General features: G+C 44.2%; 1 protein-coding gene across 5 annotated transcripts in view; it reads right to left on the reverse strand.

Annotated features, from left to right (window-relative positions):
• AUTS2 (activator of transcription and developmental regulator AUTS2) overlaps nt 1–15715 on the reverse strand; it is a gene marked incomplete at its 5' end in the record, with an annotated part of 1137287 nt that extends 1121572 nt beyond the window's left edge. For all 5 annotated transcript variants that reach the window (XM_079718778.1, XM_079718777.1, XM_079718779.1 and 2 more), the window contains one exon: nt 15407–15715. In XM_079718778.1, the coding sequence (XP_079574904.1) occupies nt 15407–15715 (309 nt within the window). The remainder of the gene's footprint in view (nt 1–15406) is intronic.
• Nucleotides 15716–18593: the final 2878 nt, after the last annotated feature.

Raw genomic sequence — 18593 nt, forward strand, 5'->3', positions numbered from 1 at the left:
TTTCTTGAATGAAAGAACAGACGACTTCAGATACCTTTTTCTTCCCAAAGAGAACCTCACTCTTAATACATAATATATAAAACAGGTAAAGGTGGAGCTCTGGTCGAATGAGGTCAGGGCCTCCCCTCCACTGACTCAAGTGTCCCCTGAGGTGCCCCAAAAACCACTGCCCAAATGATGTCCAAAGTCACTTACTACTCAGAAAGTCTTCAAGTCCATGTTATTTCTGTGAGACTCCAAAGAGAAACATTAAATTTGATAAATGACTTTCCATTCTGTGATTTCACTTATTATTCACTGGCAGCTGCATAAAGTACCCTAAAAATTCAAACCATACCATGTTCCAGAACTGCTGGAATCTACAACCAAATAGTAGGCATGTCCTACTATGGGGGGCAGGGGGCAGGTTGGGATCTCTTTCCATGCCCTGTTACATCGTCTCTGAGCTTCTGGGACCTACTGCTAAGCCTCTAGGCTGCAAAAATCTCACTGCTTCTAAGGGGGTAAGGAAGAAGGGTGGTGGACCCACGTGGAGACAGATGTTATACAATGGAGGATATAAATTTGGGCCACCTGGTGACTTCCTGACTCCACTACGTAGGCTCTTTTTACATCTAAATGACCTCCTGCCTTAGCCAGCTTTGGACTTACATTCAGGGAAACATAGGTTGAGGGAGTATCATGTCCTAGAAAAGAACTCTGTACAAGGCATGAACAGTTGTGAGCAAAACCCCAGAAAAGCCAGCTGACTACAATATTGTGATAAGATCTTATGCACAGCTCAAAGACTTCCTCAAAATTGCAGGAAAGATATGAAATATACTCAGCTAACAAGTAAATAGGACCTTTGCAAATCTCTATCATCCAGCCTAGCAGTGCTGAACTAAGCAAGAGTTATCGACTGAAAGCGTGGTGACCCATCCTCTAACACTGTAATCTAATCCTTAAGCTAAAGACAATTTAATGCCTTTGCATGTCCATATGTTTTCTAATGACGCCATTGCTGTCAGCATGCTACAGGAGTGCTTCTTGGAAGATGGAAGTAATGACAAAGCACATCACTGGGAAGGCAATTATATGCAGTACTAACCATTTTACAATGGCCATATGGGCTTTACTTCAACAATGTAATTTCAAAATCAGCCTGAGCGTACATATTTCTCTGTCCTTAATCCCAGGGACACCATATTAAATGAAATAAGAGTACAGATGAAATATGGGCAGCTCATGTAGAAATCTACAACACGATGCTACAGTAATGTTCATCTGAAAACAGTAAACAGAGGGCACCCACTGCCCTGAAGTGAAATGGACACCCGTCTGTACCTAACCTAATAGAAAACATCACAACAGGGGTATTATAAACCACCCGAGAGGCAAGGAACAACACAAGGAAAAGTTTAAAATACACAGATCCTACCTAGTGTTCACAATCTGGGACAGGCCCGAGAGTGATACAGAACTCATATTGTACAAATATATAAAATTCAGGTATAAGGGATTGCTTTTAAAACTCTGAACTTAAAGGTATGGTGCCTATGACACTAGAGTTTTATAGTTATAGTTAAATTTCAAAGGACATGCTTTGACTTGGGTCTCCCCTACAATCATAAACTGCTAAAAACTGAAATCTGCTGTATTTCCATTTTGGATGTGCAAAAGGATAACCGTGCTCAACTGTAGTTGGAGAGAGAGGGGCAAGACTGCAGGTCTCAGAGCATCAAGCATAATGGTTCTGAGAAGAAACTGCCTCCTCTCTCCAAAAAGACTTTTCACAGAAGTATTTACTTTGACTATCTTCATATTTTCACCCAGAAATCTTTTGAAATGTCACACCCAGGGAGGGTACTGCACGTGTGCGTGTGTGTGTTATACCACTCCTTAAGGGCTGGTCATCAGTCAGGTCTGAATCCCCAAGTCTTAGAAGATGAACTGTGTGGAGGCCCAATTTGGCCCAGAGGAGATGAAAAGGGGGCTTCTCAAGACTGTACGGTACTTGGGACTTCCCTGGTGGCACAGCGGTTAAGAATCCTCCTTCCAATGCAGGGGACATGGGTGCGAGCCCTAGTCTGGGAAGATCCCACCTGCCATGGAGCAACTAAGCCCGTGCGCCCAACTACTGAAGCCCACGTGCCACAAATACTGAAACCCACGCACCTAGAGCCCATGCTCCACAACAAGAGAAAAGCCACTGCAATGCGAAGCCTGCGCACCACAACAAAGAGTAGCCCCTGCTCGCTGCAACTAGAAAAAGCCCGCACACAGCAACAAAGACCCAACGCAGTCAATAAATAAATAAATAAGTTTATATTAAAAAAAAAAAAAGAATGTACGGTACTCTAATCACAGTTGGGATTTCCATAAGAAGCAAATCTAACAGTCACATTCTCTTTTGAGAGAAGAGACCACATACTCTTTTGTAGCAAAGACAAACCTCTACAGGGTGGAGTGGGGTATGGGTGAGAACAATTTGCAAATGTGCTTAGAATAATGAAACAATGACAGAGGAAATAATGTACTATTTGTCATTGGTACCTTCAAGATAAAGATATCTTAGTACATTCTTTCACCAGAAAGAATGCAGTACCTATTAGTTAAAAAACAAAAACAAAAATCTACCAGTAAGGTCTGTTTTACTGTGGAATAGATTGCCAAGAGAAGTGCTACTTCTTAGAATAGTTTAAAATCAAGCAAAATACTTAGGAATTTATAGTAGAAAATAAGCTTATACCCACAATACCCTGTTGAGAGGGTACCAGTCCCTTCTCCAATTCTACACTTCTGTTCTAGGGGCTGTTGTAAGAAATCAGCAACATTAAGTATGTGAAAGGATTCAGTACACAGTTACCCTCAATATTACCAGCCTGAGCACTTGCCTTTGACAAAGGCTTAAAATCTACCCGATCTGTGTGACCAGGAAAAAGGTCAGATTTTAATACAGGGAAAAACAGTGAAAGGGACAGAGAGAAAGAAAAAGAAAAAAAAAATCAAACCAACAACAAACATGCTACAGATGTACTGTATGAGTGGCAGCCACCTATGGTAAACTCCAGCTTTTAAAAACAAAATAAAGAAATTCCCAAAAGATGGTGAGGTACTCTCCCCTCCCTAAATCCTATTATTATACCTAGAAAATCCCTTGTAACCAAGACAATTTTCAGCAGCAACAAGGAACAAACAAATGTAGCCTACCAGAGACCCATTTAGGACTCTGTCACAAAATGAATCTGTATTAAAAGAAGAGCAGAAAGGGATGAGGAGCTCGAGCTTTCAGGTCAGGCAGAAACCGCTGCATTTCCTGCCTCTCATACTGACCTTCTGCAAGTTGACTTAACTTCTCTGAGCCTCAGTGTCTTCGACTATAAATCAGGGATATCATTCATTTTTTCCACAGCGTAGCTCTAATGAGACGATGAATGCAAAATTCCAAGCACAATGCCTGGCACAGAGTAAGTACTAAGTAAGTAGTAGCTCCCTCTCCTGAAGTTTCTTTTCATAGAATTTTTGTGGAAATAGATCAACCCTAAATAAACACTGACTGAGTACCTACTACACATGGATTACTGAGTAAAGGAAGCAACAATTCTGAGAGCCTCAAATACCTCAAGAAGGATATATGTAGGGAGAGTACAGAGGCTAAAGTTAGAGAATAGAGGGAAATGAAACAATACATTAGAAATATAGGAAGATAACTCTGGCTCTCTCTTTTCCAAGGTTCCAGTCATATTCCCAAGTTATACACAACAAGCCATGACAGAGCATATAACAGACCAAGAAAAAATTAACAGCATTTGAACTTCCCACCAGATCCCAAATAAAACACGGAGTACACTGTGTCACGGTCAACACTTCAAAAACTCCCTTAGGCTTTCCCCAAGATCTTAATCCATGGGAAAATCATTTCAAAAAGACGAAATACTCTGAAACTTAAGAAATAAAGCATTGCTCTGAGGTCAGCATTATCAGTAAGTTTATTATTATTATTACTACTACTATTGCTATTGTTGTTATCTGTGATTCTGGAAACAGAATTGCTGCAGATAAAATTAGTTCTGGGTTGAAATACAGATAAAGGATGGCTTTACTGGACAAGTTTAAAGTATGCATGATCCAAAATACATTGCCAAAAAATTTAACAATTTTTATAAAGCGATCAAGGAAGCGAGAAGTGTTGTAGATATGCTGAATTAAACACAGTTTTTGGTACTTTCAGGTATTACATGAAGCTACTTTTAAACACAGGAAATATTTCTGGAATCACACTATATATTCAGTGCTTAAAAACAGTTATATTCCTTCAACTGAAGATGACCTGGAACAATCTGGGCCACTTCTATATTAGACTAATAAAACTAATTTTAAAACAACACAACTGTCTAACAGGGAAGGTTTTAACACTCAGGTATGAAATCACACCTCCCAGCACACAGGCTGAATTATCCCCCAGCTTCTCACCTGTAATTATCATTTGCTCCCTCTCCAGGTGGCTGTTAGCCACCAAGTATCTTCCTAGGCTCACATCTGTAAGTACAAACTGCCTCTGGGGCCTCACATGCTATGAGGGTGAGAGGGAGGACAAAAACAAAAACTTCATGCTGGCTTAAACAACTTCTGAAAATACCTATCTTCAACACACAGCACAAGAGCAATTTGATAAAATTAAAATACCCTTATGTCACCACGGTTAGCGATAAGTATTTTTCAAATAAACAGTAAATTTACTTCACAGTTCCTGTAGAGGCCAGCTTCTTCCATTAAGGCCAATTCCAAAAATTTAGCAAAAGATCTTTCATCAGTTGAGAGGGCATAATTAGATGTTCTGATTAAAGCATTTTCCTCCCCTGGTTAACAAGATATAACAGATGTCACCGACTTCCCTAATAACAATACAGTCCTGCACTTGGCATCTTTACAATTTTAAAAGTGAACTATCATATAGAAAAATTATAGCTAGGGTGTCTCCATACAATCATGGCTCTGAAGTGGTTATGACACGCCTGGACTTCCCAATGGAACAGATATGGAAATCATACTCCATATTCATAGCTGCAAGCCCTCCTTAGCACGCACTTGAAAACCAACCTCTGAAATCTGAATGATGTGGGCTTATTCAAATCACCACCAATTATTCCTGGAAGCACCGACCAAGTAAGGTATGAAACCTGTACAGAAAATGCAAATCTCACAGTCACTTTCTTCCAGGAGCACGGGGAACACATGCAGAAAAGTGTCTCAGGAAAAGCAATGCCCACCTAAAGAGACTCACTCTAACAAAATCCAAGCTCCTATGCAGAAAGGAAGAGTACCATACTTGATTTTCTTTTTTAGTCATATTTTTTCACAGTAAGATTCCCCTGGTGCATTCACCCAATTTACAAAAATTCGATTTACACCAATTTTGTCAACACATCAGTCCAGGGTATAACTAGAGATAGACCTGCATTTTAAATGGGAGGCAGCCTCTCTGACTGAAGTTCAACTCAAACATCCTGGTTTAACAAGTGCATCAGTGACATTAAGCACAGATCTAAAGATTACTCAGACCCTCTCTCTGTCAGTTGCATGTGTTATTTATAGGACAGTATATCAATCATGTGTTCCCCTTGTTATTTCCTACGTTCTGGTCCTAAGCTATTTGGTCTGCCAAATTAATACATTCCATTGTTGCTGCAATCTAAACAATGCTTGATAAAAGATTAATAAAATAGTTGGGTTCTCTGCAACCACAACATACACACCCAGGGAAATTCATCAATGTCTTTTTATTTGCATATTTGGCTGACTGCCCCCTGCAGCAAATATGTAAGGTACCAATGCTCAGGTATCCTGGTTTATGGTTTGCATTTAATTCAGGGTGTCAATCTGCTTCTGTTTTAATTACATCCATCTTGATATGTTATTACAATCTCATGAAAACTTCTTTTCATTGTATGAATGGCTATAAATATATACACATGACAAACAGTTGTTATAAATTTTCTGGTTCAGCAATAAACAGGCAAGATGGCTTAGCCAACACATCATGTGGATTTAATATTTTGAGTCTTTCTTCTTCAGAAGAAAAGTTTGGTTGAGTCTTCAACTCAACCATATTCCAAAGTTCACTTGTTTCAAATGTTCTGCTACCAACTTTAGTAAGTTGCTCTGAGTCTCTCTGAATTGCCAGGCTGAAGAAAAATATTCTACCCAAAAAAATTACGTTAAAATTTTAAGCGGCCACATTAAGATCATCTTACATTCAAATAATTATTTTATCTTTCCATCGGTTATTCAAGGATAAGAAACCCTCACATCATCACCCTAATATTTATTTTTTCTCTTACATCCTCATTATGGAGGGGAGGGGGTGTTAAAAAAGACTAATGGACCTGCAGAGAAAGGCCAATTGTACACTGGGGGAAAGATACTGGGTAATAATCAGAACATTTCTTGGGAAAAATGGGAATCTTTACAATCATGGTTGATCATCCTCATTTGCAGTTATTATTATTATTATTATTTTTTACCTTCCAATGTTTCCAATCCTTAGGAATCCAAGTACTGAGGAAAAGCAGTCTCCTAGTTTCACTGGATAACACTGAGAGCCTCTAACTCCCAGTGTGATCTTAAGCAGGACAATTAACCCCTCTAGGCTGTGTTTTCATTTGCAAAATGAGAGGACGAACTACAGCATTTCTAAAGACAACAACTGTGCCTCTAATGTCGCTCTGGCTTAGAAAGCACATCAACCAACAATAGCTGAACTGACATGGATCAAAAGACTGCTCTGAAAAAGTTGAGGTCCTAACTTTAGGGTAACACCCCCTGAAGATGTAGCTATGCACATTAAACTCAAAACTGTAATTTTCACATATAATCAAACTGATCAGCCTAACAAATGAGAAAGGAGCAAACTTTGTAATATGTAGCAACACACAATACCAAATGCTTGTTTCCCCTTTTGCCCCAGTGAAAGTATGATTTCACTTGAACTATATAAGATCATTTCTTAGAACAGCACAATCCAGGATCTTCATCATTTTTGCCAACTGAACATGTACAGAGAGAATTGGTGGAACACTGGAATTTCTAGTATGTGGCTGGAAAACAAGTGATATTCTAATGTTCAACTACTGTTCCATCTACATCTTTATTTCCTTAGGTTTTTTTTTTTCTTACTTAGTTTCTAACTATGGAAAACTATTCACTAAATCACCTTTAGCCAGCAACCTTTAGCCAGTAAGCATAACTGCACAGAGACCCTAGCAAACAACCAAAAAAAAAAAAAGTCTACTTCACTATAACTATCGAGAAATCACTGCAAAACTAGACTCTCTTAATTCCTCTTTTCAAGCTCTAAAATATCACTGCCATGAGAAACTTTGCAGAAATGTAAAATGAAGTTGGTGGGTTGTGCTACACGGGAAGGTAGGTGTGGAGACAAGGAAAACAACATCCCTGACATCCCTCAGGAATCATCACAACTTGACCCTGGCATTGACTTAAATCCTGTCCCAGATTCAGTCTAAAGGTATCACATTTCACCCATATAACCCAGTGTCGCATTTTGTCTTCACAGGCTGTGTTTCTGTATCTAACCCAGGTCATTTCAAAATGCTTCAGTTAATAACAATCACACAGTACTTGCAATTTGAAGGCTTTCTGTCAAAAATGAATCCCAACCTGCATTAGCCATTTTCCTTTACTTACAAACTGTGGGCTTTCCCTTCTCCTCTTGTGACTCCATTTTACTTGTGTCCAAATGCCATATCTCCGTGCACTTGGGTTTTCCAGGGCCCAGAGATATGGCACTACATGGTATAGTGGCAAGCCAAAATGACAAAATATATGTATGTACTTGGTCATTTGTGGTATTTATTCAGGCAAACTCTAACCAGAGCTCACAAATGAATGAGAAATCAGAATGATGAGCTGATAACAGCCCAGAAAACTGAGGCAAGCAATTTATCCTCATGGTGCTACCTTCAGAGTCCCTCAAACAGACTGTCAATGTTCAAATAATAAGGTTTGTAATTCAAAGTTCTGCATTTCATTCAGAACTTCCTAAATCCATTGCCTTTCAAAATTCATCATTTTGATAACTCTATCTCAGTAAAGGAAGAGAAGAGGAAAGGGGGAAGGAAGTTGGGAGGGAGGGAGAGAAGGAGGTAGGTGGGCAGTGGGTGGTGGGGAGTCTACTGGATCCTAGGATAAGACTGACACATGCACTAGTATATGAAATAAAAACCTAGAAAGACGGCAGCAATACAAATGATTTCAGGTTACAAGTCCCCTTGCAAAAGATGGAATCAGAGACTGAAAAGGAATGACACAGAGAAGCCTGTACTTGCCTAGTCTCTTCCTAAGCAAGCAAAGGAAGCCAGACTAAGTTAAATCCACCCCTCCCCTCTTCAGTCACTAACAGCATAAAAAGGATCTATTCTTTGTGACCTTACAAGATAAGTACTGACTGCATACCCCCTACCCTGCAGGCTTGTTAGAAGAAATGAAGTAAGAACACAGTTCAGATCTGGAAGAAGAAACGCAAATTTAGGGCCTCACCAGCCTTAAATTCTGTGCCCCACTTCTAGAAAAAAAAAAAAAATTCTGCATTCATCTATTCATTGAACAGGCACACATTATATAAGAAAAACTGTTCTGACCCAGCTAAATGTCCCTAAATTGGTTTTGATGCTCTCCTGTCTTGGGTTTCGCCAAATTAATTCCCTTCCTGCTCTTCCAAACTTCAATTATTTGAGAGTTTTTCAATCTGATTTTTTTCCAGAACTTTCTCAAATGAATAGCTGCTATCCCATTACCAAGGTCTTTGTCCTATATCAACAAAATGTTGGGTTTAATCCTAACCTTGAAAAAAGTGTTGTTTCTTGAGAAAAAAAAGAAATAGTATGAGGCACTTCTACAAAGTTAGGCTACACTTAATATATTAGTATATTACAGCATAGGGGTAAAATAAAATGTAAAAACACTAACCCACTATCAACCCTCTGCATGTGTGCACACACACACACTCCCTCCATCAAAAAGTACAACTGACCTTATGTCCAGAGGCTTCCAAATTTAGCAAGTGGAACCTAAATTATTCTTTAACAGCTGCCCTCAACTCTTATTTTTTTGGCTTGGGGACCTTATTTCTAATCCTCACATTCTCTCAAACTAAATAATCACCATTTTTTTTTGACAGCATATAGAACTGTTGTATAGTTAGAATCTCTTTAACACCCTCAATGCTCCTTGAATCTCCTGGAATCATATTGAATGCCCTGTCTTTTTTAACCCTTTTTCAATGGTGAAAGCTAGAGGAAAACACTCAAAAAGGATCAAAGGGTAATCACTAACTTTGTGACTCAGTTTTTAAACTTACTGATTCATGTATACCCTGCCTACTTCCAAAAAAGATCTAAAGTGGTTCATCTCAACAACTAACGCAAGGCATGTGGAATCACCATATCGCCATCTTCGACCTCATCTCCCATAAATACTCCTGGAGTGATGCTCTGCCTTGTTCAGTGAAATACCGAAATTCAGTAAGCATAGTAATATACTTGAATTCATAACCAAGCACGTTCACAGTCCTTTTTTTTTTTTTTCTGTAGACTTTCTCACCACTTAGGAACTCCTCAGATCCTAAAGCTATGCAAATTGTCTGAAGTGAAATGCTGGAACTGACCCATTTACTCCACAGTCCCATCCCAAACTTCCCAAGATAGAAAGCGAAAAATGTAACAAAAACATAGCTCCATAGCTTTCACTGGCTGTGTAACAGCAGATGAAGGGTTCTGACCTTTCTTGAATGAACACATCATACATAAGCGAGCAAAAGGCAGATAATCTGAAACCTTTATTTTAACATCAGTGTCAACCTCCTTTCTCATCCAGCCTTCGTTCCCAGCTTGCTAAAAATCAGCATTACAGGAAACCAGAAGGAACCAAGATAGGATAAAACTCAACTCTGGCTGGAAGGCAGCTTGGTAGCATCAGAATTGGGCTGCTATCACAATGAAAGAACTATTAATGAGATCACTCACCAATATTCACCTCATGTGTGGGGTTGCTAACAATCAATGAAGGGCTGACACCAGGCAGGAAAAGGGAGCAGAAGGAAAAGTGGACTAATCATCATTATTTACATCTCACACTCCCCTTGCCACTCCTACTTAAGCAGCAGCCTCTACTCTGACTCCAAACTTCTGTGCCTGGTTTTCCAAGTTGTCTATCATCAGCCCACTCACCCTAGACTCAGAGACTATCAAGTGCCAAGATCTGGAAGGGACCATTGAAATCTTTTCCAGCATTTCCCATACTGGATTATAGATTATGAATTATAATGCCAAGAATGAAAGTGCCCTGTGGTCATATAAATTAGGAAATAAGGCACATCACTTCTGCTTCTCTAATATTCAAAACTCATATACACATTACAAAAGACTTCTAACCTGGGCAGAACAAGTCACCCATTTAATTTTGTCTAGCCCATCAAGTTCCAAAACTATCTGAGAGTAGATCACATTTTTTTGGTCTGGAACACAACCTATGAACATCCACAGAACTATGTCCCGTTCCAGCTTGGGTACCTTTGCTCTAAAACTACTCTAAACCTCTCAACTTGTGGAAAAAGAAAATGAGGCTTTTAAAGAATGCCTTCCCAAGGTCACTCAACTGGTTAGGACAGCCAAGCCTGGAGTGTGGGTCTCCACTGGTCTCCCGACTCCCAAACAAGCACTCTTTCTTACACAATTTTGTTCTCATTTCTACCAGCACTCCCTTGCCCGCAAAACCTAATCACCCATCTTGTTTCTGTGCCTTCTTCACCATTCCCTCTTTTTAGAATGCCCACCCCACCACACTCCCTCCGTGTCTATCCAAATCACTTCAACCTTCTAGGCCCCATATTCTCCAGGAAGCCTTCTCAAACACTTCAGCCTATCTCACTATCCCTTCTCTGAAAGCCTATTGCACCTAGTTGGTATTAGGCATTCAAGCGCCTGTTTCAAAATCATTTTATAGGTGCTGGACTTAATTTTTCAACTAAACTGCACACTCCTTCAAGACACTATATATATTTTAGGTGTCTGTACTCTTTCTAGTACTTTGCACATATCAAACACTCCATGAATATTTGCTGACTGATACAAGGAAAACGATTAATGCTTTTTAAACAACGGAATAAGTGAGATTTGACCATAGTAAATTATTACAGCCTACAAACCTGGCACGTTACAAGCACATCAAATTCTGTACAGCCTATTTACACTACCAATGTGCACGTAAGCCCTGAAACACATAGGAAATGAAGACCACATGAAAGTCTTAGTTTGATCCTCCACCCACCAGAACTGAGTCTTCCTTCATTTTCACAAGCCTGCAAAGCTCCAACTAGCCTCCTACCTGCTAATCCCACAATTTCATCTTTGCTTCCCTTGGTCAGTTGTACAAAAGGAGGCTGCCCTAAGAACCCAGTACATAGCAGCCGAGTGAGGGGAAAAATAATGGATTTGCAGATTTTCAGTCATAGTGCTCACATGGCTTCTTAATCAAGACTACACAGAAAGAAATGCAAATAACGACAGAAAGGTAATATTATCTGGCACATCAGGGTATGCTGACAGTACTAGAACCCCAACATTCCCATTTATACTTCGTTTGCTGGAAACCACTTTTTAATGAGGCTTGATATCTGGGGATATTCACTTGTATTCAAAGAATATTCAAATAAACAATACCATACCAAATGGTAATTCTGCTTCTCAAATGCATAATGAAAAGAACACCATGTTCAACTTTCGCCTCCTCACTTACCCTCTTATCTTCTATCATGAGGCTCTTAACAATCACATACTTGAACTTCAGGGCACAATTACTCAAGACAAGTGTCCCTGCAGAATACGAAACTACCTCTGCCAGTTTCACTGCATATAAAGTGTGGGACTTCTCAAACCCCATCCAAAGCTTTCATTTTAAATAAGAACCAACAGTAGTGAAAAATAAATCAACATAAAAATGTAGATTCTCATTAGACAAATTTCTTATTTTTCCTCCAGTACTGTAAGTAAAACCACAGTTAGTCTGGAACAATTTTATCAGGACATTTCATTATGAGTTAGGAGCCCCTTCTTAAAAGGGAAGTCAAAATGAGCTACTCTAGACAAAACCATAGGAGTCAAATGATGTGCCCATTAACACCCAAAGTATACACTCCACAGTTAGCTAGCTACTGCTCTGAACCCACATAAGCTTAAAAGCCAAGCTGTGCAAGCCAATATTTCTGGTTTCTAATCACAGTACCACACTAGCAGCAACCTTGATGACACGTGGTGACAAGTGATTTCATTTCTACACACAAAAACACAGTATGTATTTAGGATAACTCTTAGAATCTCTAATAATTCTTAACATTTACAAGCACTCCTGTAACATACATTTCTGTCCAAGTTCATAGTTTAGTTGTCTGCTTCCTAATAAGCTCTCACATTTCTTAGTGACAGTTCAGTAAATCTTCCAAACTGAGTACAGTGGGACACCAGAGGTTTTATTTTAATGATCACCACACACATATGTCTGACCATCCAGCATGGACACAAATGTGATAAGCAGCAGACAGTTCTACCTTTTCCCAGAGAACCAGACATACATGATGATTTTTATTCCCCACTGTGTGTTTTTAACCTCAGAAGTGTATTTACAGCTTTCCTACAAAAATTAGGATGCCTAAATGTGAACACTGACAGGATATTTGATGATATTAGGGAACTGTTGTTAATTAACCTGGGTGTGATAATGGTACTATGGGTTTGGGTGGGTTTTTTGGGTGGGTTTGTTTTTTGGTTTTTTTTGAGTCATTACCACTTAGAAATATATACCAATTTTCTCACATCACATCTCACATCACATCTGGGAGGAGAGAATGAGTAGATGGCCTAAAGATGAGACATGAGTTGGCAACTGTTGAACCTGGTGGTGGTGTGTCAGTACATTGGAGATTGCTATACTGTTCTCTCTACTTCTGTATATGTTTAAATTTTTCTATAAAGTTTTAAAGAAACTTTTTAAAAAGTCAGACCTTTATACCCACAAAAAGATATTCAAATGATATTCAGATATGAAGGTACTGTAATACTCAGCTAACCAAAGTAACCTGGGTTTTGAATCTAGAAAAGTAGCAGAAAAATAATCACAGCAAGGAAAGGAATGGTATTAATGGTACATTTCAAACTTGGCCTTTAAAAATTAAAAATGTTTTTACACCCAAAAGAAACTAGAATGGGCACATTTTCTCTCAAAAGCCAGATGGATAGACATATACATCACAAGCCCAGTCAAATATTTATTAAAAGTAGAACAATCAAAAACAACTGCATAAGTTATATTTATCTTTACTTGGCCTTCAAAAATGTTCATGGGAATCTGGAGGCCCCTCTTGCTTACTTACTGAGAAGGGCCACATAGCAGAGCAGGATAACCATGCAGGAAGCAAAACCACTTATAAGCAGCTCTTACAAATACTGTCCTAAACCAACCACTGATAGCAACCAAACCCTAGGCAGCGTTTTCTAATTCATGTACTAGGACACGTATTGACATTTCAATTCCTATTTTAAAGCAAAAGAGAAGCAGAGAGACAGAGAGAAAGAGGTCACACTGTACAGTACCCTCCCACCTTGGCAAAGTTGAAGCCACAGTTAGAATTATCCTAACAAGTGGTGAGCCTCAACACTCAAAAGAACTCCATAAGATCCATTTTAGCCAATAAATCACCAGTTCTAGAACCCAAGGACAACTGATTCAATCACTAACATCAGAATCTATGGCCACCAATACCACCACCCTCCCTTCCTCCCCAACCACTAGCCACCATCCACCACCATCACCACCAGCAGCCCAACCAAAAAGCAGTTTAAACAGAAAAGAACAACCCTAACAGGAAGGCTTCCTTTTAAAAAATATTTAAACTTGACACCCAAACACACACACAGAACCAGCCGTCTAAACCTCTAAACCTGTACAGTTACCGCATGTGAGACTTAAGCTGTCATTAACAAAGCTTGCATTTGAGCATTGCAAACAATACCATAATAACAGCAAAAACCAAAGGGAAAAGGAAAAGTTTCTTCCAGGAACCTCAGACCATCACACCAGGTGCAGAAAAGGCTAGAAACCAACTCCTATCTTGGTTTTGTTCTTAAGAAAGCCGGACCAACTCTGCAGAGTCTCAAAGCGCTCTGTATGTGTGGCGTGTTGGGGGTGGAGGAGAAAAAAGGGGGTTACCTTTATACAGGCCAGTGACCCATGCCAGCACCAAATCAGATCCATCCAGGTAAAGAGAGTTTCCCTCTGACCCCTGGACAATCTCCTCCTACCTGCCCCCCATCACCACCCCCAAGGAGCCCTTTAGCTGGCAGAAAAATGTGCATTTGGAAATCAATGCTGCAGGTGCCCAAAGAATAAAGAAAGACACACAGAGATATACACACACACAAAGCCAATCAGAAAGATAAAAAAAAAGAAAACACACACACAAAAAAAAAAAGGAAAAGGAGAGGGACAATTGGGTGACAAGCCCTTCAGATACCAGCTAGGATTTTATTCTTTCCTCCCACCAGTCCTCTCTAGTGTACATTTTTCTGTCCTTTAACCGAATTGCTCATGTACACACACATGTGCATATGTATGTGTATAGATAATATTACAATTAACCCTTTCTGTAATAGAGCCCTGTACGGAATACAGAAAGATATTCCATCCTTTCCTCTCTTCCCTCCCCTCCTCCCTTTCTCCCAACCAGGAGAAAACGCCCCCTTCCCCAGCTTCACCAAAAAAAAAAAAAAAAAAAAAGGAAAGAAAGAAAAAAGAAATGAAAAGAAAAAAAGGGGAAGGGGGGCAAAGAACCACAAAACCCCATCAGTCTCTGGTCCCGAGGACACCCAGGAAAGGTCTATACAAACACACACACAGGGACATATGGCTCTGTAGAAAGCACACAGAGAACCGTCCACAGGCGCCCCAAACCCAGCAGAGACTTCCACCAGCCAAGAAGCCATGATTGGGGAGGGAGAGGAGGAAGGAGTAGGGGCAGAGCTCTCCGTGGAGGGGGGCGCATTGTTGTGATGCCTGAACCCCTTTCTTTCTGCCCATCTGCTGTGGAGGGGGTGCGGGAAGGGGGCGCAGGGGGAAGGCGAGAGAGAACGAGGAAACCTGGAGACCAGGCACGGCTTGTCGATTCCCTCCTGCTGCCTGTCTGCCCGCGCCCCCAGCTCCCCCCCACCACCAACAATAAGACCTCAGCCTAGACAGACAGACAGCCAGACCGACCAGAGCGCGGCGGGGGAGGCACCAGAGCCGGGCGCAGCCGGCGGCGGGGGGCGGGGGTCGTGCCTATAAAGGGAAACCGGGGGGAGGGGGTCCCCCTTACCTCCAGCGCTTCAAAAGTGACAAAGCTGGTCATGGCAAATCCATCAATGATGTCCTCTTCGGCTGAGGTGGACTCTCTCCGCTTCCTCCGCGGGGGTCTGGGCCGGGACGGGGCGGAGGACGGGGGCTTCCCATTGTCTTCCTTGTCGGAGCCCGACGACGAGGCGAACGAGGGCGCCCGGGTCCGGCCGGCCCCGCCGCCGCCGGCCGCGCCGGCCCCCAGTCCGCCCCGGGAGCGCCTCTCCCGGTCTCGCTGAGACCGCGACCGCCGCTTTTTGCGGAGTCCATGGCCCCGCGTCGGGCCATCCATGGCTCTGCTTCGCCGGGGTCTCCCCGCTAGCCGCCTGCCCGCCACAGGCTCCGGCCGCGGCCGCACAAAAAAATTGACACCAATCCCTCCCTCCCCCTTCTCGGCTTCCCTCCGCCCCGAGGAGGGCGCGGGGGAGACGGCGGCCGAAAGAAGGGAGAGAGGGGAAGAAAGAGCGGAGAAAGAAAAGGGGGAAGGGGCGGAGAGAGGGAGGAGGGACGGGAGCGAGGGCGAGAGGCGAGGAGCCCAAGTGCGGGGCTGCCCACAGCACCGAGGGTCGGAGATTCCTGTGAGCAGCGCCGAGCAAAGTAATGGCTGAACACACAGGTCTCCTTTAGAGGGGAAAAAAAAAAAAAAAAAAAACTCACCAAGCAGGCAATAAATCAGAATAGCGGAATGCTTTGATCAAGAGACTAGGAGGCTCCGGGGAGCCCGCCCCGAGGCCATTCTCCGCCGCGCCCCCCGCCCCCCGAAAACGCCTGCCCCCCCTCGACTCCAAATCGGGCCCGAAAAGGTCGCGGGAAAGTGGGGGCAATGAACTTCACCCGCCCCTCGCGCAGGAAAACACCCCCGACGCCTCTCACACACGCCTCAGAGAAAACTCACTCCCTGGCTCCAAAATTTTTAAGAAATGCATCCAGGGGAGGCCAAGGCTTCCAAGCGACCTGAGAGGGACGAGACCCCCCAGAGAGGGAAGCATAATAATGAAATAATTAGGAGGGGAGAGGGCGAAACTGGAAGAGGTGGAGAAGGGAGGTGGAGGAAGGGAAGGAGGATGCTGGAGCAGTTGTGGGGTTTGCTTTTCGGGCTTGGAGGGGGGAGGAGGAGGAGATGAAAGAAGAGAAGCAGCAGCCCCTGAGACTGCCACCCACCCCCCCTCCTCAAAAAAATATTTTTTCCAGTCCCAGAGAAGAGGTCACCCTTCCTCAAAAAAGGGAGGGGGTGAGTCAGTCGACGAGGAAAGCAGAAAGAAATCTCCAGCGGGAGAGACACCGGTGTGCCGCCGCCGCCGCCTCTTCTCTTCGCCCAGCCTGAGGGAGAAGCGCGGCCAGGAAGCGCCAGGAACGCCGCTCTCACCGCCGCCGCTAACGCTGCCACCGCCGCCGCCGCGAGAGCCCCGAGCCGGAGGGTGCACGGCGTGTCCCCCGGCGGCTGCAGCCGGAGCCCGGGCACGGCCCCATCCTCCGCCCGCCTGCCTCGCTCAGCTCCCGCTCCTCCCCCTCCGCGGCCGGCCCACCGCCGCCGCCGCCCGCCTCAGCCCAGCCCCGTGCCCGCCCGCGCGCGCCGCGCGCACGCGCACCGCCCTCCCCGCGCCTCGCTCGGCGCGCGCTCCCGCCCCCGCGGCCCCGGCCGGCTGGATCACGTGGCCGGCCGGGCTCCCTCCACCCCGCCCCCTCCCCAGTTGTAGAGTGTGTAGAAAGCAAAAGGCTGGGGGCTGGCCGCGCTCGCGAGCCCAGGGCATGCGCGCTGGGGCGGTCGGGCCTGCGCACTGGGGGCGGAGGGGAGCCAGGAATGGGGAGCGAGGGCGGGTGGGGGCGTGGAGGGTGCAGCCCGCGTGGGGTCAGCTGCGACCCGACAGAGTTGGCGCGCGGGAGTGTGGGAGCCGCGGAATGTTCCCGCCAGTCGCACCGGGGTCAAGTGCGGGCCGCTGTCGCCTGTCTACTCCGCGCGCCCAGCTCCGCGCCCTCCTCCGCGCCCTCCTCCGCGCCCTCCTCGGGACACTTGTCCTTGGACCCCCCTACCCCAGGCCAGCTGGAGGCGCCCCGGCCGCCTTCTCCAGAGGCCACCCCCCAGGGTATTTTCCTGGGGCGACCTTCGCAGCGAGGGAAGGAGGGGATTCAGAGAAGGATACCGGGGTAGAGGGGGCGGGGGTTCCCCGAGATGGGGCGCGACTGCAGGCGACAGAAAACGGAGCGGGTGCCAAAGCGCGGGCCTCTGCTCCGCTGGGGGGCACTGGGAAGCCCCACGGCAGAGTTGGAAACTTTTCTGCCACGTGGTAGCACAACGCGTGGCCGAGTGACCCCGCACCCTAATGACCTCTGAGTCCTCCTAGCCTTCGAGCGAGGGCCCTTCAGAGGCGCGGGAGGCTTCGGAGCACCGAGCGCGCGTCCGGGTGCCGAACTTGAACCTCGGCTGCAGCGGCCTAGGGCGAGGAGGCGGGGCTGGCGGGGGCGGGGACCGCCGCAGACCGAGGACTCGTTAGACCCGCAAAACACAGACCCTGCCACACAGGGCTTCCTTTATCTGGGGAGAGGGGGGTTCCCTGCTTTTCCTGTTACTGCCCCTCCTCCCGCCGCAAAGTAGCTGATGCTTATAAAAAGTTGTATTAAAAGAGTTGACTGCAGCCCAGAATAGATAAACGCGACCAGCCTCTCTGGGTAAAAAAGCTGTACATTTTCGGGGCACTGGAATTTCTGATACGGATCAGAAAAACGCCGACAACCCTTTCCACCAGCCTGTTAGTTACCCACGTCAGTTTATGTCCAGGCACATAAACAACATGCCACATCACCCCTTACCCCCAGTACCCTACACTTGGAAGAAAAGGAAAATGAACGGACGTTTTTTAATTGCCCACAATGAATCAGGCACCGTACTGGGCGCTTTGTACATGATTTCTCCTCTTTGAATCTAAATCTGCACGTTTTGTTAGTACAACTGGAAGGAGGTAGAAAAGAAAAAGGACGTGACAACCTGACATACCTAATATTCATTCAATCATTTCTTCATTTAACAATTATTAGAGCCTGTTATGTACCAAGCACTTTGCTGGGAATACAGTGGTCCATAAAACAGAGAAGGTCTTCCTTCTTAGATCTTAATGTTCTAGCATGCAAACCTCACTCATCTTGCACTTACGACAATTTAATGGTTGGTCATT

The sequence above is a fragment of the Hyperoodon ampullatus genome, assembly GCF_949752795.1.
Source record: "Hyperoodon ampullatus genome assembly, chromosome: 14".
Lineage (NCBI taxonomy): Eukaryota > Metazoa > Chordata > Mammalia > Artiodactyla > Ziphiidae > Hyperoodon > Hyperoodon ampullatus.